The 22,265-nt window shown below is 42.0% G+C and overlaps 1 protein-coding gene across 9 annotated transcripts in view; it reads right to left on the bottom strand.

Moving 5' to 3' along the window:
• Nucleotides 1-22,265, bottom strand: part of LOC133410330 (FERM and PDZ domain-containing protein 4-like) — a 99,705-nt gene that overhangs the window by 4,512 nt on the left and 72,928 nt on the right. For 8 of the 9 annotated variants that reach the window (XM_061691377.1, XM_061691434.1, XM_061691386.1 and 5 more), the window contains 11 exons: nt 18,029-18,074; nt 17,718-17,822; nt 17,385-17,492; nt 8,327-8,458; nt 7,297-7,416; nt 5,312-5,448; nt 3,696-3,822; nt 1,948-2,037; nt 1,654-1,836; nt 1,390-1,528; nt 53-1,039 (listed from right to left, as the gene is read on the bottom strand). In XM_061691377.1, coding sequence (XP_061547361.1) covers nt 53-1,039; nt 1,390-1,528; nt 1,654-1,836; nt 1,948-2,037; nt 3,696-3,822; nt 5,312-5,448; nt 7,297-7,416; nt 8,327-8,458; nt 17,385-17,492; nt 17,718-17,822; nt 18,029-18,074 — 2,174 coding nt within the window. The remainder of the gene's footprint in view (nt 1-52; nt 1,040-1,389; nt 1,529-1,653; nt 1,837-1,947; nt 2,038-3,695; nt 3,823-5,311; nt 5,449-7,296; nt 7,417-8,326; nt 8,459-17,384; nt 17,493-17,717; nt 17,823-18,028; nt 18,075-22,265) is intronic. The other variant, XM_061691425.1, reaches the window with a different exon arrangement.

The following is a 22,265-nucleotide window of genomic DNA, read 5'->3' as shown; positions in this document are numbered from 1 at the left end:
ACAGGCGGGACATACAGAAATGATCGATGACTCTAGTTATAAACAAACAGACCTGGATTGTTTCTGCTGGGTGGTGGACGTGGTGGTGGAGGCCTCTGTTCAGAGACGGACAATGCTTCAAGTGCCTGCAGGGTTTTCACTACTGTGTTCTCCAGCTGCCTCTTTCCCTCCTCTCCTCCCTCTTCTTGACTAGAGATTGCATCAATTAATGAGACTGGAATATCATCGTTGTCGTGCGGGCTCAGAAGCTTTCGCTCAGGCACCACATCCTCATCTGAATTGTCTCGAAAGCCCGCTGGAGGGGCTGCAATTGCGAGGTTAAGCGTCTGCAGCAGTGAGTCGTCCTCATCGTCATCAATCGCGTCATCCCCCTCAGGTGGAGGTAGCGATGTGAGGTCGATTATATCATCGGTAGGTCCAGAAAGCATGAGAAAAGAAGCTTTTCCGGCTGCAGTGGCCACTCCTTCGCTCGCTTCTCTGTCACCCACTGGTGTTCCTCCAGTGGAGTCTTCTTCACAAGAAGCCTCGTCCTCATCCTCTGCATCGTCTGTTGTGTCATGATAAAACAGGTCTCTTAATAGTGGCTCCTCACCCCCTTCCTCACTTATTATATTACTATAGACATGCGTCAGGTCATTGAAGTGAAATGACCCCCTGTCCGGTGCCCCAAAGTCAGTATTGTGCAAGTAGGTTGGTCTGTGCTCGGCTACCTCAGCACTCTCCTGAAGTCGTTCATAGACTAAGCTCCTGGGCTTGTTCAAAGGTGGGTCTCCTCCAAAAATAAATGACACTTTGGCACTACGAGGTGAGTCTTGAGGTTTGTGTCTGGTCGAGGGGGGAAGAGGAGGCGGCACCGGACTCTGGGTCTGAAGGGCTCTGTCAGGGTTTTGCGATTGATGGCAGTAGGGATAGAGACTGTTTTCTCTCTGTTCATTGTCTGAGTATTGAGAGTCTCTGTAGAGCTGCGCCTGGCTCTGTGATAGCTCCTCGCTGTCCCCAAAAGATGTGCTATATGGCCACTCCAGGATGCGATCCTGACCTGTAGATGATTTACAATGCATGTGATTATGATTCTTTAAGGAAGTAGAACAACAGAATGGAAACGTGGTTTTTGCAACAGCTTCCTGTGGACGTAAACTTTAGATTGGAGCACGCACAAACTGGATTTAATGAAAAAAAAAGTTAATTTTTTTCCCATCATATGTAGCTAAATGAAATATTAAAAATTAGAAAGAAACAGCTGTCAGTATGATCCAGTGCAATTTTATACCACTGAAAACTACAGCTTCAATCTCTAAGAGCATTTGTCATTTCTCATTAAAAATTTAGCAACTGCACTTAATGAAGATTATGGCGAGTGTACAGTAAAGCTTTGCAAACACGATTTACCATTGTCATCCTCTGTAGAGTTGCTGCAGTGCACCATGTTAAAGATAGATCTCCTTGAGTCCACTAGGAGGCGGTAGTAGCCCGCTGTAAGACAGGCCAGGTTCATTGCATCACTTGACTCCATGATGAGCGTGATGGGCTTTTAGAGGACACAGTTGGAGAAAGAAGGAACAAAAAGGAAGAAGCAAAATCAAAACAGAAACCTATGATTAAAGATACAGGAATTGCACAGAAGTTAGTTATTTTTTGCGGGACACGGCTTACCCTGACATCCAGAACATGTAGCTCAAGCCGGACATTGTTTTGATCCTCGGTGAGGATTTCAATTCGGTTCACATGGCTGAAGTCGGCCAAGAGGGCCACTAGGTTGGTCCTTGCATTGATGACATGACTGATACCATAACGAGGACCCACTAACAATGTCACCTCGGTTTGTTTCTCACCTTGCTGCAAAAAGTTGATTGAGTAGAAGTAAATTCAAATGCCCAAACTGTCTTTCTTTTAGCAAAAGTACAAATTCAAGCTTAGATTTGAATGATCTAAAACTGATACACTTACCAAAAGTATTGATTTAAACTCTCTCCCGCCATAAAGTTGGAGCTCGCTGAGGTACCTAAGGTAATGCACCTTGGCCTGCAAAGCAGTCAGCTGCAGAGAAAGGGAATGTTAGTCATCACAAACTCAGATCCTGCATTTAAAGTAGGTATTTACAAGTAAAATGAAACAACCGTGATAATGTATTTCCACAAGTGCACACGCTTTCTTATATATGGGGATGTGGCTGTATACAGACTTAAACCAATCACATTACAACTCATGTTAAATAGAAGTCACCGCACAACTGCCACCATTTAAAGTGTTTCTGATTAACCTCAAATAAATCTCAGCTGCTCTCGTAGGGGTTTCCTGATATTTTGGTAATCACATCTTGCAACACAAGCCATGGTCTGCAAAGAGCTTCCTCAGCATCAGAGGGATCTCATTGTTCAAAGGTATTACTCAGAAGAAGGGTACCAAAAAAATCCAAAGTATCATATATCATATCATATTATATGTACAATTCTCCCAAGGCCTCAAATAAACGCTTGTCAGATATTAAAACACTTTGGGTGGAATTGATGACACACAGAGTAATTATTATTATTATTTTTTAATGTAGATGACTGACAAAAAAATGGGTCACAGCAAACAAGGGCTCTTTTTTTCACGCAGAGCATAAAGACAGGCACCAGTTGGGGTCTATGTGTGCACGTGCTTGCACTCTGGACCAAGAGTGACACAAACTCTACATGTTTGTGTCACTCTTTTGTCTCACTGGCATTTTTAAAACTGGACCAAAAGTTTGATATATTTTGTCGTCTGGGTTACAACCATCATTGAATGGCCAAAATGGCATTAAACTGATATACTTTCTTGATTAGCTTTGTGGCGGGACCGTGGACGACTGGTTAGGAGATCTGCCTCACAGTTCTGAGGACCGGGGTTCAAATCCCACAGCCTCGCCTGTGTGGAGTTGGCATGTTCTCCCCGTGCCTGCGTGGGTTTCCTCCGTGTATTCCGGTTTCCTCCCACATCCCCAAAACATGCTTTGTAGGCTAATTGAAGACTAGATTGTCTGTAGGTGCGAATGGTTGTTTGTTTATATGTGCTCTGCGATTGGCTGGCGACCAGTTCAGGGTGTACCCTGCCTCTCGCTCGAAGATAGCTGGGACAGGCTCCAGCATGCCCGCGACCCTTGTGAGGATAAGCGGTACAGATAATGGATGGATGGATGGATTTCCTATGTTTCTATTGTCATTTGAACACTAGGGATGCCTTTTGGGGTATGCAGCATTGAATATTTTTTTTACTGCTGAATTTTACTGCTTTTGCCAGCAGACTGAGACATATTTATTTTAAGTCTTAGACCCCTTGCTTTTGTGTGCATCAGAGTAAAGATGTTTGCATTCACACAAACAAATGATAATATGAGATAAATCATGTGGTTTCAACACAACATTCGAAATTACATATAATTTTGGAAAAAGCATCCACAAGGCAGCTCAAAAAATGAGCATCTATTTATGAATTATGAAAGTACAGTTGTGGAGTAGCTTTTTTAGCATGCGTCGTCAAACTACTTGCATTAGCATTTAAGGCAGAGCATAACAAAATGGCTTAATTTGACATGGATGAGAACCTTTACAAGGGTGAGCTGCAGCAGGTCTATTTTCGGCAACTTCATCCGAAAACAGAAGGACGGTGACTTTGTGTGCGTGTGTCAGAAGTTTGCTAACAAGGGCAAAGAACGAAAGGGATGGTGTTACTTTTTTCCCAGGAGGCACAAGGTTCTGGTTGGTTTTGAGGATGTGCGTCAGAGCTTTTTTGATGTTTTTCTCCTTTGTGCTGGTCAGCACAGTAGGAGGCAGGAACAGCGACAGGCCCCACTCCTTTCTGTAGAGGGGAGATACACTTTCACCAAAAGGCGCCCTTGGAGCAAAATACTTCTACTGGACTTTGCAGACAAGCTGTCAGTAACAATACGTCATGTCGTAATGTGACCAGATCGGGTTACGTGCTAGTGCAGTTTAGTGTAAATGTTGACCATAAATATTAATGTTATTTAATGCCAAAATATTTATTTCGGAATTGGTAAGGAGACAAGTAACACCAATGATGGTACTCAAAAATATTATTTTGAATGTACGGCAGAGTCAAGCATTCCCACTGTTATTGTGCAACCAAACATGGTTTAGCCGAACCAGGAGGCAAACACACCGATAGCTTCTTCGTTGCTCAATGAAATATAATGAATACATAAATAAATAAATACAAGTCTTTGTGTGTGTGTGTGTGTGTGTGTATGTTTTGTGTGTGTTTTGACTTGAATTTTTTTTAAATAATTGTTTTAACATACCTGTACTTAGATACCTGGATTTTTAGTATGTATTTCTGCTTCCTCGTGCCTCCCCCTATCGTTTTCTACACGACTCTTCCTGTGTTCACCAATGTGCTGCATGGTGTCCTTCCCAGCAGTCTCTTTGTCATGTCAGTTGGCCATGTGTATTCAGACTATTGTCAAATCTCTAGCTTTTGTTCATTTCTTTTTTCTTCCTCCATGTACTGTATTTCCTATTCTCTTCAGTATGTGCTCCCTTTTGAACTTTGACCTCCTTGGCCTTTGCTTCTGTGTTTGTTTGGTTGTTTTCAGTGAGTATTTTTTAGGTATTTCCTGCCTGCACTCCTGACTCTTTTTGTCTGCATTTGCACCAACTCTTCCTCATCTCCACAACAACATATTGTGACAGTTATTTTACCCGCTATGATATCATTTCATCACCAGACAATTGCACCTATTAAGTGTCTAATCTGTTTATTATTACCTATGCCCGATAATGCTCACAGCTCCGCCAGGCCCATAACTACACATACAGTACATAAGTATGCAGGGATTGCTTATTGTATGCTGTGGTGCATTACCCAGCGTTATAGGCCTCAATTAATTGTATTCTTTGTCTCTCCCTATTTTCTGTCACTTTATCTTAAACCAACAGAAGCCGATAGCTGCCCTGTGTCCTGATTCTGTTTAACATTTCTTCTTTAGACAGGACTTTCCGAAAAAAAGCTTGTTCATGTTAGGTTCTCTTGTGTCTCCATCGGGAAAATGCCTATATATTATTTTTGTTGTGAATTCTATATTTAGTTTTGAGATTTAACTTGAGTTCAACTATTGTATTGACATTGTGACACAGTATTCACAGCACACCCGATTTCTGAGGAAATGACATGCTCTAGTTTCCCGAATTTACTCTCAGGCGCATGCTACTAGTATAAATACATGATAAGACACTTCCAAAAAAGTAGGTTTTCTCCAACTTCATAGAAATAAATAACTACATGTGTCATGTTAATGAGCACAACTCATACAATCACACACACTTACTGGATATATTTTAGGGAGACCTTCTGGCTTTGCTTGGTTGTCAAGTTGAGGATGTACATTTGCAACGCCGCCAGTCGCAGCACCGCGTCGTACTTCAGTTCTGAGCCGAACCGCTCCAGCACCACATCATTGCAACTCTGGAAGAGGAACCGAAAGCAGAGTGTATATTTAACGTCTTATAAGAAAAGGTCTACTCAACTAATTACCAGGTGTGTTCCGTGGGGAAGAAATGTATTAATTCCTTGTGTGTTTTGGACATACTTGGCAAATAAAGATGATTCTGATTCTGATTCTAATTGATGACAGCAATTTAGGGGAGAAGCAGTATTGGATCTTCACTCTATTCTAGTCAAGTTATTCACTAAATGCCCTCTACAAACCACCTGGCAAATAACACCCCAATTAAAGGAGTACTAAACCCACTTTTTCCCCCCTACAAGAATACACTGTAGTTGCTAGCACTACTCAAAACATGATACTCTGATTAATATTGCATGGAAAATAAGAATGAAACTTCACAATTACTGACTTCACAATTACTGTAGCACTTTTGTCTTGTTTACAACATATTTAAGGAAGCCTGATTTGTTAAAAATTGATCGGTAGGACCTGTGTCAAGCTGTCAGCATCAAAGGGAAGTGTGCAGATGAATTTTCGCCGACTAAACTGCCCTTGAAATGCAGTCCGCTGGCTTTCGTGACCCAAATGGGTCACACACGCAGCCGGTGCCAGGCGCGGTTACCGGCCCTGCTCGCCGGCAGGGTGGCTCTGGCCGAATGGCTGCCCGGCAAGCAGTTAGCTGCTAGCCGCTAGCTGCTAACACTGGCGACTGGTGCCATATCTTAAAATTTTAAACAATGACAAGGTAATTAATTAGTGACTTTTTAGCATATTAAATTAGCAATTGAACATGATTTTGGGATGGACGTTTGTGGCAACAGTGATGTCAATATATGTTGGGATACTAAATCCAACGATGCCTAACAATAAGAATAGCCATTGCGAGGCAGGTGAGTCGTACGTCCGCCATTTAGCTGGTTCGATAAGTGGATCTGAGCAATGTGTAGCTTGTTGTTGCTGAATATTTACCAATTCTGCCTGGTTTTGTCAGTAAATTAAGGAGGCAGGAAGGGCTGATACATGTCACATTCCCACAAATTCACACACTTGCGAGAGTGAAAAGATGTATAGAGTAAATGGCAGCCCCCGTAGGCAAGTAGATGCAATGTTTAAAAAATTTTTTTTAGAATAAATACTTTGTAGATTTTAGTAATCAGTATCAGATAAGGATGATATGTACATTTAAAATACAACAGAAAGTTTTGACATTTTGGGTTTAGAACTTTTAAATTTGACCCAAGTTGCATTATTGGCTAGCCCTGGGTTCCTATATTCATCAAGGATGATGGCAACATCAACATCCCTTTAAAATAAGAACTCGCTCAACTAAATTGTGAGGTGGGCTAGCTGCTAGTAGACGGGTTGGAGAATCACAGCTAAATCTAGAATCCCTGTTACAGACTACAAGTAGTTACAGGGGCTATCTGGGTCAATTCTAGAAGATGGCTACCACCCAGGAGAATTCCAGCTTTTTCCCTCAGGCCGTAGGTACGAGATACAATGGCAGTTTTGTACCCTCCCTCACACATCAAAACATTGAACATTAACAGGAATTAGGCTATTGGTTGGACCTGAACTTTTAACTTAGAAAGCCTTCTTAATTGATTTATTTACTTATTGATTTTGACCTAGTTTCTGTATTTGCCGTGATAGCTCTTATTCTTTACTGCATCTGTTGCCCTTTTTATTTTTTGTTTTAGCCATGTTTTTTAATGTCTGAAGCGCTGCTGTCCTTGTTATATCACTGTCCTTTTATTCATGGTTTAATTGATTTTTGTGTATGTTTGAGCAGCTAACTCGCTGCAACCAAATCAAACCCTCGGGTACAAATAAAGTTACCTAATCTACTTTAACGTATCTCGTACCTGCACATAGAGGTATTCAAACGCCACAGCATCTCTCCGCAGCAGCTCCACCGGGTCGTGGGGCATGAAGCTGATTCGAAAGAAACACTTCATCTTGTCACAACCGGGCTTGCGAGTCACCTAAACAGTGAAAAGGCGGTGTTGGTTGGGCCGAGGGTGGAGGGAGGATGGGTGAAAAGAGATCAATGTGATGGCAGAGACTAAGCAAAAGTTGAATTGGGTATTACAGTAGAGAAGGAATGGGTGAGGAAATGTTTGAAAATTTAAGGTTCTTCCACACCAAGGTAACCTAATCATGCTTTTAGGGACTTTGCTTTATACACTAGGGCGCACTCATGCTTGGAAAAAAAGGGATTTCTTCCAATAAAGTCGGTCGCATAGAATTGTCCAAGTGTATTGACAAGGTGAAAAGCGCTGGTGGTGTAGTGGTACATGACACGCTGCTCCCTTTCACGCAGACACCGCGTGTCGATTCCCAGCCAATACCCTGGTCCCAAGCACGCAAAAAATAAATAAAATGGGTGGGTTGCTACAGGCAGGTGATCTGGTGTAAAAAGGTGTGCCAAACAAACAATGCAAATGACTCGCTGTCCTGATGCGGCAAGCTGAAAGTCGCAACAAATCTTATTAAGATGAATCATTTAAATTAATGGGAAATAAAAGGTCGAAGTGTGTCTGAAAACGTTTGTATATATAATGTGTGTGTGTGTGTGTGTGTGCCAATGTTTCTGTTTGTCCTGGCCATCCATCTGTATGATGAGGTCTGAATATTAAAATTGACCTCTTGGAACCTCATTAGAATGTATCAGGCACTGAGAATTGTAAGACAGTGTGCGTGTGTGTGCGTGTGCATGCATGCATGTGTGGCGAGAGTGCGCATTTCTGGCAGGAAAGTGCAATGTAAGCCTCCGCTGCTGATAAATGACACTTTAGTTTAAACGGTTTTCAAAAAGCCTTAAAAATGTGCAAACTCGAGAGAGAGATATAGCATTAGGGGGAAACACTTGGGGAGTCAGGAAGGATATTTGACCTGAGTAAGCATCTCTTGTTCGTGGAGCAAAAGAAGTCTGTTTCCAGAGCCTTCCACCCTCTCCTCCAACATGAGGGAGAAATGCTCGATGCATTTGATGGACAGTTTCTCTTGCAGGGTCAGGATCACATCCTGGAGTAAACACGCATACAGATAGTTGTCTTATTAGTTGTCTGTAATGGCGCAACAAGCATGATAACATACATCAAGCAAATGATTGTCTTACAATCATTGTCTTACAGTAGCCTACCATGATCCAAAAGTGTTAGGCTACAGCTAGATTTGTTCTTTTAGTAAATTGTGTAACTACAAACTCATTTGTGTTTAGACTTCCATTCAGGACAAACTGTAAGCAAAAGTGAAAAATAAGTATAGTACAGCCGAGCCTCGTTTTAACAGACCCTAATTTAGCAGCTCTTGGAAGTAACTGTCCAAAAATAGTCTCCAGTTATCAATTAAAGGGACACTGTGTAGTAATTACTCCCATCTAGCGTTGAAATTGTGTTTTACATCCAAACGAATAGTGCAATCTCACGCCTTAGTTTTCCAAATACGAACTGCAACAGGAGCCGTCGAAGATTAAAAACCCTCGAGGATAGGAAAAGGTAATGAAACACCGGCTAATACGAGACAGTTGCCCCTATTGTGCTATGTTGCCTAGGATAAACATCACTGTCTAACAGAACCGAATTAAATAGGGCTTGGAAACTGCTTTGCAATGTGGATTGAGGTGGCCGCAATGGGTAACTAAGCAAGCTATACAATCGCTGTGTATTTTCCACGACTGAAAAATGCAAGAAACAGATGGGATTATACAAAGAAAAACCAGCCCGCGAAGCCAGAGACAGATACCTGGCAAAAATATACCCAGTATAAACAGTTCGGATCAGTACAAAATTACGAATACAGAGTGGAGCAGCGACCGGCCGGACCTTACTGCCTTTGTTCTGTGATTTGCGTACCTCGTGTGGTATGCCAACACTTAAGAGCAGTTTAAGAATGATAAATTCTAGCATCTCATGTGCAGTTTACCAGCGTGTCGGTGCAGGACCTTAACACGACCGGTGAACAATGCCAACGCATCATTCGGAGATACGTTGATCGTGTGTTTGCTTTTTATACATCTGTTTGAAAATTTCAGTTAAGATATATGTATGTGAATGTATATATATATATATATATATATATATATATATATATATATCTGTCATGAATGGAACTGAGGATAGGACCCAAAAATGCACGACTCCAAAACAAATGGAAAGTTTCAAAATGAGAGGTTTAATATACAGGCGGAGGTCGGTACACATGCAGGAAATCCAAAAAAGGCAACAGTATCCAAAAACGTGAGGCAAAAAGGCGAGGTCGATAATCAGGAACTAGAAATGGTTGGTAAAATTGTGAGAGAACTCGACCCAAACCAGTTTCTCAGACCAGGATTGTGGCTCCTGTGAAGCGAGACATCGGAGCCCAGTCTCCAGGTCCTGGTTCAGCCTCTCGGTTTGTCCGTTGGTTTCAGGATGAAATCCAGATAACAGACTGACGGTAGCACCTATTAGACTGCAAAACTCCTTCCAAAATCGTGAAATGAATTGGGGGCCCCTATCAGATACACATTCTTGGGAAAACCATGAAACTTGAATACCTGATTAATCATCAACTCGGCAGTGTCTTTAGCTGAGGGGAGTTTCAGAAGTGCAATGAAGTGTGCCATCTTAGAGAACCTGTCAACAACTGTGAGAATTGTGGTATTACCTTTAGAGGCCGGTAATCCTGTCACAAAGTCTACGGAAATGTCTGACCAAGGACGTTGTGGTATTGGCAGGGGTCGCAACTCCCCAGAAGGACATTGACGAGAAGGCTTGTTAGCAGCACATACCTGGCAAGCATTGACGTAATCGATAACATCCCTCCTAACATTAGGCCACCAAAAGCGCTGTTCGAGCACCGATTGCGTTTTGGCAATGCCTGGGCGACATGGTCCGGTTAGTGTGAGCCCAGTGGATGACTCTTCACCTTAAGGTCGGAACCACATAAAGCCTGTTTTTAGGGAAATCTTCAGGGCTAAGAGTGTTCTTCAGAGCCTCTCGTCCCAAACAAAAGCAGAAATTAAACATGACTTGGGCAAAAGAGTCTTTGGGTCGGACAAAGAATTCTCTTCGCAGAAAATACGTGATAAAGCATCTGGCTTACCATTTTTAGAAACAGGTCGGTAGGATAACATGAAATTAAATCTAGTGAAGAACAGAGCCCATCTAGCCTGCCTCACATTTAATCTTTTAGCAGATTTAATATACTCAAGGTTCTTGTGATCTGTCTATACTAAAAACGGAATCTGTGCCCCCTCTAGCCAGTGCCTCCACTCCACCAAAGCCATCTTGACTGCCAGCAGTTCACGGTCACCTATGTCATAATTTCTCTCGGCTGGAGTCAGTTTTTTAGAGAGATAAGCACAAGGATGTAAATTACCATCCTTGAGACATTTCTGGGAGAGCACGGCTCCTATACCGGCATCAGACACATCCACTTCTACCACAAACCTTTGTTTGAGATCTGGCAAAGGGAGGATGGGAGCAGAGGTAAAGCTCAATTTTAGTTTCTGTTAAAGCTGATTGACAAACCGGGTTCCACACAAAGGGTCTGTGTGGCGAGGTAAGATCATGCAAAGGCGGTGCTATTGAACTGAAATTTCTGATGAATTTTCTGTAGAAGTTTGCGAACCCTAAGAACCTTTGTACATCTTTGCGTGACGTGAGAGTAGGCCAATTAATCACGGCATCGACTTTGCAAGGGTCCATTTTGACTTCACCTTGAGCCAGCACGAAACCCAGAAAAGAAACGGACGCCTTGTGGAACTCACATTTCTCAGCCTTGACATATAGTTCATTCTGCAGTAACCGCTGCAATACAGAGTGGACATGAATAATGTGAGTCTCTTCATCCGGGGAGAATATCAAAATGTCGTCCAAATAGACAAAAACATTCACATTCAACATGTCACGCAGGACATCATTGACAGGGTTATGGAAAACAGCTGGAGTGTTAGTGGGTCCAAAAGGCATTACCAAATACTCATAATTTCCCGTTGGTGTGTTGAATGCTGTTTTCCATTCATCCCCCTCCCTTATCCTGACTAGATGATACGCATATCTTAAGTCTAGTTTGGTGAAAATCTTGGCTCTCTCCAGGAACTCAAAGGCGGTGGAGATGAGAGGAAGAGGGTACCTGTTTTTTACAGTTATCTTGTTGAGACCCCGGTAATCGATACAGGGTCGCAGGGTCTTGTTCTTTTTGTCCACAAAGAAAAATCCTGCTCCCGCAGGGAATGAAGATGGGTGAATGATCCTGGCTGCCAGTGATTCTTCCACATACTCCTTCATGGCCTTGTGTTCCGGCCCTGAAAGAGAGAACAACCTCCCCCGTGGAGGTGTGGTTCCAGGCAGCAAGTCAACTGCACAGTCATAAGGTCTGTGGTGTGGAAGGGATTTAGCTTTGGATTTGGAAAAAACTTCTTTAACGTCATGGTAACAGGTGGGCACTTGAGACAAGTCAGGATCAGAGTCAATAAATACAGATGAATGAATCTCTTAATCTGGAGAGCATAGTGTCACTTTAGGAAGAACCTGGGTAGGATCTTCCTTAATGATATTTAGACTCACCGCTCCCGTACCCTTGTTACCGGCACCGGAAAATTTGATGTGACAGTTGCTCACGGAATGACCCAACTGCCCGGAGTAGAAGCACCGCCCTTCCCTCAGCCGGGGTTTACGTTCCTCAGGGGAGAGACGGAACCTGCCCAGTAGCATGGGTTCATCCGTGGTGACGCTAGCCAGTGGATTGAGACTGGCAACAGGGGATCTGCCTTGGTTTGGCTGGTCACCGAAGCTTGTCCTTCAAGTGCACGGTGATGCATTCCTCCGCCGATTTCCATCCAGCTCGCGATCCAAAAGCCTTTTGGTCGATCTTTACGGCGAGAGCGATGAGAGTGTCCTAGTCGGTCGGCAGTTCTAGTGGGACCAAATGATTCTTGACGGTGTGGGATAGTGCATCGAGTAGTGCCCTGTTGTTCCACTGACTCTCAGCTGCTAGAATGCGAAACTCAATCGCGTAATCTGACACCCTGCGCTTGCCTTGTTGTAAGGCGACTAGCGAGCGAGCTGCCTCACGATCTGGTGTGAAAAACTGTAAAATTTGCTCCATAGTCTTTACAAAAAAAGCTCACGAATGACACATTGCGGAATTGCGGCTCCATTCAGCAGTAGCCCACGCCTCCGCACGACCAGTTAGGTGGGAAATGACAAAAGTGATCTTTGCCCGCTCGGTGGGGAAGGCAGCTGCCTGCAGCTCAAATTGGAGTTCGAACTGAGTGATAAATGGCTTAATGTTCCCTGAGAGAGAGCTGTGGGAAGACAGCAGCGGAGGTGGCAGGTGGCTGCATGGTGAGTGCTTCACCTGGAAACGGTGGTACAGTGGCGGCATCGGGTGCTCTGCCAGCTGGTTCCTTCTTCTGAAGCATATTCATTAGCACTTCAAACTGTGAGGCCACCTGTCTCATCATAGTGTTCTGATGCTCTGACAGTCCCTTTAGATGAAGGTGGAGGGCAGCAAGCTGCTCATCCTGCTTCAAGATGTATTGACCCTGCTCTTGAAGGGCTTTGCGCACCGGGTCTGAGTCTGCTGGGTCCATGTTATGGCCAGTTCGTTCTGTCATGAACGGAACTGAGGATAGGACCCAAAAATGCACGACTCCAAAACAAATGGACAGTTTCAAAAAGAGAGTTTTAATATACAGGCAGAGGTCGGCACACATGCAGGCAATCCAAAAAAGGCAACAGTATCCAAAAAGTGAGGCAAAAAGGCGAGGTCGATAATCGGAACAGGGTCTCATCTTCCTGTGAGTCTGTCACGTGGAAACACGGAATGCTGGAACGCGACGACAAGGGACAACGAACTGGCGACGAGAAAGAATGAGACACGAGGTTAAATGCAAGTGGTAATTAGGGTGAACGAGGCACAGGTGCTGAAGATGCTCTCAGGAGCAGGGGCGTATGAAACAGGGCGAAGACAAAGACCCGGAACACACAACCATGACATATATATGTATATATATATATGTATATATATATACATATATATATATATATATATATATATATATATATCTTGATCTGGAGAGCATAGTGTCACTTTAGGAAGATATATATATTTATCTATATATATATATATATATATATATATATATATATATATATATATCCATTTTCTGAGCCGCTTCTCCTCACGAAGTTCGCGGGCATGCTGGAGCCTATCCCAGTTATAATCGGGCAGGAGGCGGGGTACACCCTGAACTGGTTGCCAGCCAATCGCAGGGCACATACAAGCAAACAACCATTCGCACTCACATTCACACCTATGGGCAATTTAGAGACTCCAATTCATGCATGTTTTTGGGATGTGGGCGGAAACTGGAGTGCCCGGAGAAAATCCATGCAGGCACGGGGAGAACATGCAAACTCCACACAGGCGGGGCCGGGGATTGAATCCGGGTCCTCAGAACTGTGAGGCTGACGCTCTAACCAGTCGTCCACCGTGCCGCTATATATATATATATGCGTTCTCACAATTTAATCAGCAATCCAGCTAGAATGAATGATTCTGATATAACGATGTTAATACACGCAGCTGTCAGATACCGACACTTCCCACATGCTTTGTTGAATGTAAAAAAGAACAGGATGCAGATATACTTTTTTTACTTACCGTAATGAAAATCTCATCAGCAAACACTTGTCATTGCCGTGATATTGTCAAAGGTTAAATTTTTTTTTTTCATTTTACAGCTGACATCAAAGCCGTCCGACGTAATCTGAAACGACTACCAATTCCCTCCTTCTTGCTGCCGTCAAGCGGGACAGCTATAAAACGTCGTCCCTTGTTGAGTTTTTTTCCCTTTTGCACTATGTGACAAGGTGCTGCTCCATGTAACACAGCAACTTCTCACCATTCTTAAATTCAAATGACAAAATAGGAAGCTAACAATGAGGCAACACCATGACCAAGCACGTCTTTAGTTGTAAACAAGAGACCCGTAGCACCCAAAATGGCGATGCAATGCAGCGTGGCGACACGTTTCCAAGCCCTTACTTGTCGAGGAGAAACCTGGCAACTTCAGCGTCCCTTTTTTCTCATGAGCTCCTTCCACCTGGGGAAAGCTAGCCCAATGTCTAGCCTCTTTTGAATGCTCCATTGCTTAAGTTGCCTTTTTCACTTTCTTGTCGATGGCGTAACTGTCTCCATTGCACATATCTGTGGTTTTGCATTATGCTGCTGGAGTAGTGCAGATTTGCCGGGGTATGGTAATAAGCTGATCTTCTCCTCCGATCTCTCAATCTATGTGCTGAATCTGATATAAAAGGGATACAGATTCACCATTATACACCATCCATCCATCCATCCATTTCTGCACCACTTAGCCTGACCAGGGTCGCGGGCATCCCAGCTATCTTCGGGCGAGAGGCGGGGTACACCCTGAACTGGTCACCGGCCAATCGCAGGGCACATAGAAACACAACCATTCACACTCACATTCACACCTACTGGCAATTTAGAGTCTTCAATCAACCTGCCACGTATGTTTTTGGGATGTGGGAGGAAACCGGAGTACCCGGAGAAAACCCATCATTATACACCAATGATAACACATATATAAAGGCAGACATCCATTTAGGCCAGTAAACAACTGAGAATGTTACACAGCATACCTTTAAACCAGTTTCTTAGTTCCAGAATTGGCCTCTGTTCTTTACTGGCGATGTGGTGCATTATAAACTGACACTGGGGTACGTTATTAAGATTCCCACATAGTTTCCAGGCAGGACGTGCCCTGTTCCAATATTACTGGCTCCAGGACATTCACCGCTACACTATGATTGACTGCTGTATCCAGGCAGAACACGCACTACTGCTTCCACACTGTAAAAGAATTATGCGCCTTAAGTGTGCTGGTGTTAACGTTTCCCCACGAACACTGACCCACCTTAATCCTAACCTTAACCCATCCTAAACTGCCTGAAGCTCCAACCATAGGCCCTAAGCCTAACCATAACAAACTTCTTTGTTTTTATTTTGTACAACTGTGATACATGTTTGGGATGGTCATCTGGTTACATCTGCATAACCTGACCTTCCCGCGACGCAGGATCCAATAATGTTGCAGCGGGGCGTGTCCTGCCTGGAGATTTGTGGAAATCCTAATAACTTGACTGGGACACATATATTTATGGGTCATAGATATGCAATATGACTACATCCAACCAACAGACATGCGGCCATGTTGAAAGTGGCGACATTCCATCAAAGGCATGCTTTGACACGTGGTGGCCATGTTGAATGTGGCAACCTTTCCAGGCTTTGCATTGATGTGGCTGGCATGATTGCAGGAGATCTAGTGCTGCATAGTGCTCTGCACAGAGAGAGTGCATATGGCTGCGGTGTTAACATAAAGAGGAATGCAACTAACATGGAACATGATTTTTTGGTAGAGTAACACATTTTTTCCCAAGCCGTTCGTCTATGGCAACGGATTTGGAAATAGGAATCACACCAATTCCTTGCGACTCATGAAACCGACCTGGCCCATGAAACCGATCCGCCTTGACTCTCGTACGACTACAACAACGTCACCTTCAATCAAGCACACCGGCATAGTAAGTTTGGATAAAATTTTAAACTTTTCAAACATTTTTAAGTATAGTATATACAACAACTTTGTACTGTACTGGGTGTTTTAGGCCATGAAAAAAGTGCAAAATAATGATTTTCTACTGTACAGTAATATGGGTGCATATGGCCCAAACAAATTGTGTTTCATCCATCCATCCACCCATCCATTTTCTTTACCGCTTATCCTCACTAGAGTCTCGGGCTGCTGGAGCCTATCCCAGCTATCTTCGGGTGGGAGGTGGGGTACACCCTGAACTGGTCACCAGCCAATCGCAGGGCACATAGAAACAAAAAACCATTCACACTCACATTCACACCTACGGGCAATTTAGAGTCTTCAATCAACCTTCCACGCATGTTTTTGGGATGTGGGAGGAAACCGGAGTGCCTGGAGAAAACCCACCTAGGCACGGGCAGAACATGCAAACTCCACACAGGTTTGAACCCCGGTCCCCAGAACTGTGAGGCAGATGTGTGAACCAGTAGTTCACCATGCCGACAAGTTGGCAGATGTGCTAACCAGTCATCCACCGTGCCGACTGGTGTTTCAATATAACGGACAAATCGGCGATAACGGATGACCCCTGTCCCCCACCCCTAATAGTCCATTAAATTAAGGTATTTCAAAATGAATGCCGTGAAAGTGTCCCAAAGCATTCGGACAGTACTGTTACTATTTTTTTTTGTTTTTTCTTCTCTTTTTTTTCTTTTTTTTTCAGCCCCACTTAATGGTTCTGTCTTTTATACACAATGCATTTCATGGCAGCACTTTAAGGTCCATCGACCAAGAATAAAAATTGCAGCCAATCATTAAACAGCAATACCAACATCTGTTTGATATGAGGAGAAACAAAATGTATCAAAGGGAACATATTATTACTGACTTTTTAATTGCTCGTATACAAATAGTTGGGTCTCTGAAGAGCCGTAACTTCTGGATTTCTCGTTATCCACTTACAATATAACGCTAAACTCCCCCCACCCCCAAGTTTCTCAGTCTGTAGGGACTTGGACTTTGGAGACAGAAGGCTCAGGTTAGAGACCCACAAAAATAAAAAATAAAAAAAGGAAAAATGGCAACTAGTTGTTGTTGTCAATGTGCCCTTTGAGCAAGGCATTGTCCTTATCACCACCGCAGCTCAAGTGGTGCAACACTCTGCGCACCTCTTTCAATCTGAATGTCTCCTTGCATTCCTGCATGTGAGTGATCTGGTTCTATTTGTGGTGTTCAACACAAAGTACTGTATGTATATCTATATTGACTATAATAGACAAAAAATAGTGTGGGGAAAAATAACATGATATGACAATTTCAGAAAATGTATTGCAAACACACCTTGATGGAGGTACTGCTGTCAAAGCGAAAAGACTTGGTCTGCTCATTCTCCAGGTAGACCTTCAGGACATTTGGCATGAATAAAAGAGAGTTGTCTTTCACCGGGTTCTGAAAAGTGACAAAATATTACATTTCATTCTTGCATTCCCTTACTGATATGTGAGGTTGAATTAGCAATGATTCAGTTACATTTGGCATTAGTTATATAAGTTTTATATTGTGTGTTTGTTTGTTTGCATGCATGCGTGTGTGTGTGTGCTTGTGTGTGTGTGTGTGTGTGTGTGTGTGAGAGAGAGAGAGAGAGAGAGAGAGAGAGAGAGAGAGAGAACTTACTGGAACCTGGCCGTTTATGATGACCTCCTCGGCAAAGCGCACTTTGACCGGATTGGACTTGAGCATGGCTTTTTTGGCTGCACTGATGAACGCTGATTTAGGGGACTAGGAGGCAAGTGTCCAAGAAAGGAGTAAGTGGAAAAAGAGGGGAGGAAGAACAAATAGAGGGAGGGAAGGTGAGGTGCAGAAAAGCGTAAACACAAAGTAAAACTGAAAATAAAAATATTTTATGGTGCATAGTTTATGATTGATGAAATTTCATGCTTTCCAGAAATGTTGCCGTCTTAACAAAGAGGTTCTGATGCACTCACGGGATATGGTTGGACAACAGTCAATAGGATGGATTCTTTGCAGCTCCTGAAGCAGGGAAAAAGCAAATCCCAGAATAAACAGCAAAGAAGAGGAAAGAAAAAAGAGGCTGGGAATTAACTCAAATCACAGATAAAACATAAAACTAGAGGACACAAAAACAAACCAAATTTTTTTCATTCATGCTTTTTATATACTATATATAATATAATATCATACTGTATATATATATATATATATATATATATATATATATATATATATATATATATATATCAGGGCTGTCAAAGTTAGTGCTAACTCATGATTAATCACAAATTAATGAGTTAATACATGATTAATGCGATAATTAATCATGTATTAACTCGTATTAATCACACAATTTATTTTCACCACTCACGCTCCTTTACCTTAACCGTGGACGGATATCTGAAATGCAGTGCAGGTTACTTTAAGGTCAGTGATTAGGCCAATGCTTACGCCAGTAGAAAGATAAGTGAGGAGACTCCGACTGCTGTGCTCGGTGGCAAATTTTGCTTCAAGTTACCCCGATGGGACTTTTCGATAAAACACAGATAGTTACCATAAAGTGCAGAGCTGAATTCTCTTTTCTTCAAAGCACAGGTTTTAAACACCATCTCAAAGCAACATGGGGTAGTGTGTGTGTTATAGTTGGCGCCTGTGATTAATCGTGATTAATCAAAATTCAAAAGTGTGATTAATCTGATTTCAAAAATGTATTGATTGACAGTCTCGCCCAGTCAGGTGAGATAGGCCCCAGCATATCCGCGACCCTACTGAGGATAAACCGTATGGAAAATGGATGGATGGATTATGTGAGTTTCATGATGCACATGTCTGGAAACAATGAGTCCCTGCAATTTATCATCACGGAATACGGATAAAGTAATCCTCCGCTATGTGGCAGTTGCTTCGTGGTCCCGCTATCGTGCAGATTTTTCGTTCTACAATTTGTAAAATAATTTTGTGTTATCAATTGCTCTTGCTCTCTCTCAATATGTTATGTTTCAGCCTGACATGATAGCAATTTTAAAAAAAAGAGATTTATATATATATATATGTGTGTGTGTGTGTGTAAGTGTGTGCGCGTAGGTGTGTGTATGTGTGTGTGTTAGGGGTGGAAAGGTTTTATAAAACTGTTCAAACGGTTCAGTTCAGCTGTTTCAGTCCGGGCTGCATGTGTCCTGTTTGGTTCATAACTCATTTTGGCACTGACACATTTGCGTCATGCCTTCCACCGATGCAGCAGCCAATCATATTGCACTAGAGCATGTCACCAGTGATCTTGCTTTGGAGAGCAGAGATACAGTCTCTGTAGTGGACTTATGTCTTTATCTCTTCAACACAAGATCTATGTTACATATAACAGACGACTTGAAATTACAACATGCTGGAAATAGCTATGTTCGTGAGGTGTTATGGAAACTTTGCTGCACCTTAGCATACACGATGCCAGCATGCAGCAAGCTAGCCTTTAAAAGTGAAATGCATAAACACGAACTGTTCTAATTTCTGCACTGATTACTTGATTTGGAGGTAAATACCCTCAAATAAGAACAAAGTCTGCAGTTAAAGCACATTTTGTTGGTTTCATTACAAATTCATTGGTGTTTGGAGCCAAAAGGATGAGAATTGTGTCCATGTCCCAATATTTATGGACCTGACTGGAAGAATATATCAGTGCTGGTAGTAACATAAAGAGGAAGTTTATCGAGTGAACTTTATGCATGAGCTGAGCTCATTCATATGATTATCATCAGTAGAACTTTATTGACCCAAGGTACATATTTCACATTAGAAAAATGTCATGGTCAACCACCAGACAAAAATATAAAAAAAGTATGAAACCTGAAAAAAATGTTTCCTCGATTTAGTCACAAATGTACATACAGTACTTAGTGTGAAGTCTGGGCTTGTTTAGTTGAACACAAAGCTGACATACTATCGTTGCAAGAAACCATGACTTGTTCTGTTGTATAAATTGCAACAGGTGGATACACAGGTTTATTGTACCTGTTGCCATCCAATGGAAGAGTAATTGTTGTGCCTGACACTATACACCGCTGGCATAGATAGAACAGCAAAGGTATATTTCTGATGAATAAATTAAAAAAATAATAATTATACTACAATAACAACAACAATAATAATTAATAATAATGGTGTGAACATACTTTCACTTTTAACCTAACTATACAAGACAATAGATTTTCCCAAGAGTCAATGTGTACGGAAAACCATTAACCACAAAACCGAACGAACGGAACGAACCGAACCGTGGATGTTGTGATTATATATACAGAGCTGCTAAATGTTACGGAATGTCCGTATTTTGTTACGGAAATTACTGAACATTGGTTGGGTACTGTTGTAATACTGATTGTTCTGGATAATGGAAAAAAATAAATACAAATCCAGCGTCTGACATTACCGGCATGTCCACATTGAAGAGCTACTTGGTGCACGCTTTTTTTATTACGCTCCCCCCCCCCCCGGCTGTTTGCGTCCAGTGTCAACACATTGTAAGTCACTCATCATTGCCTCCATGGTAGCGAATTAGCTACAATTGTTACCATGGTTCTTACAAGTGTCACGAAGGGAGGACGAGGAGTGCATGGGTGAAGATGATGTGAAATCATGCTAATTGCTAAGCTATCGTCACAAGGAGTCACAAAACATCAAAATAAGTGATTTGGTGAAACAATACTCTTGTTACATACTGTGGGTCTGGATGGAGCCACGTTTTTGTGGAGAGTAACCAACTCTGAACAACAAAATAACATGCCAATTAATACGTGTTTAGCAATATAAATATAAAATAAAACACGTCCACACAGGACGCCGCATCTGAAATGGAAATAAACTAATACGTCACTGTACACATCACTTAAGAACGTGGGCAGGTTAAAGGTATATTATTATTATTATTAAATACATGAAATATAAGATAACCTTTATTAGTCTCGCAAAGGGGAAATTTACATCGTTTCAATAGCGATTATGGATATAGGAACTATAAATATATCATATACATAGCATGCAAGAGAAGACATAATTACATTTCTTCTTCATACATGTACGAAGTACATTGCACAAAATAGAAACCAAAACTGTTTTTCATGCATAAACTATCCAATTCAGTCAATCAGCAATGTTATTTGTTTGTTTGCGATGTTGTTGTTTTCATTTTGATGTTTGAGATCTAATTAATCTGCTTTAATTTGTTGTTGTTGTTGTTACCAAGGTTGAAAACCGAATTGGCAATGGTGAATTAATCCATAGACACAGATATTTTTGATGATCGAACGTTGAAATCTCATATACTGGTACTTTGAGTCAGGCGGCAACTGTGTCCACTATTACAAGGTTGATGTACTGTAATAAAAACATTAAAATGACAAATATTGAACCCATAATTTATTAACAGTTGTGATTATGACTGTTGCAGAAAAATCTTCTTAACAAAATTTGAAAATATGGAAATTCAGACAAAGTTGGACAAATTGTTCTGGAGGTTTGTTTAAGGATTCATTCATTATATCGACATATCATTTATATTCCTACAATCCAATTGGATCGATCTGTTCTTGGCTAGTTAGCCTTTCGGATGAAAATATATTAATTTAAATCGTTAAAAGGTAATCAATCAATTGCATAGCTACTAGGAAACAACACATTGGATTTACACAAGGCATACTTTATATTGATGTGCATGTGTGTTTTTTAGCACTTTTAATGATAAAGATGTAAAGTGTTACTCGATTCAGATTTCCTGTCCATGACGTCGCAGGGGATCATGGGAGTATCAAACAGTGTACTTTTTATTCTGGTACTATTGAGTGGGCCGGTCTGAGAAGCAAATCACAAAGGTTGCAAAGGTTGAATCAAGGCATCTGGACGGTTCTTTTTTGTTAAAGACATTGGGGAACTTCCGGCAAAGCTTAAATCAGAAGTATGGACGGATTTTGGTTTTGCAGTAACAAAACACGATCGAGGAGAAAACATGACGGGCATACAATCACTGTTTGCCGACCGCAGTCGTCGTCAAGTCGTGGAATATAAGTGGTACGAAAAGCCGCAATCACCCGGAAGCAAGCAAGGCCAAACACCAATTCGTGAGACATTTCAACCAGGTTTTCTTAATGATAGGACGATCGCGAGCGAAAAGGCTTGTGAACACACTTAATGAGCCATGGTACAAAATTCCATCATGGACAT

The sequence above is a fragment of the Phycodurus eques genome, chromosome 1 (assembly GCF_024500275.1).
Source record: "Phycodurus eques isolate BA_2022a chromosome 1, UOR_Pequ_1.1, whole genome shotgun sequence".
Lineage (NCBI taxonomy): Eukaryota > Metazoa > Chordata > Actinopteri > Syngnathiformes > Syngnathidae > Phycodurus > Phycodurus eques.
The sequence above is the reverse complement of the archived record's forward strand: the minus strand, read 5'-3'. Positions and strand labels throughout refer to the sequence as shown.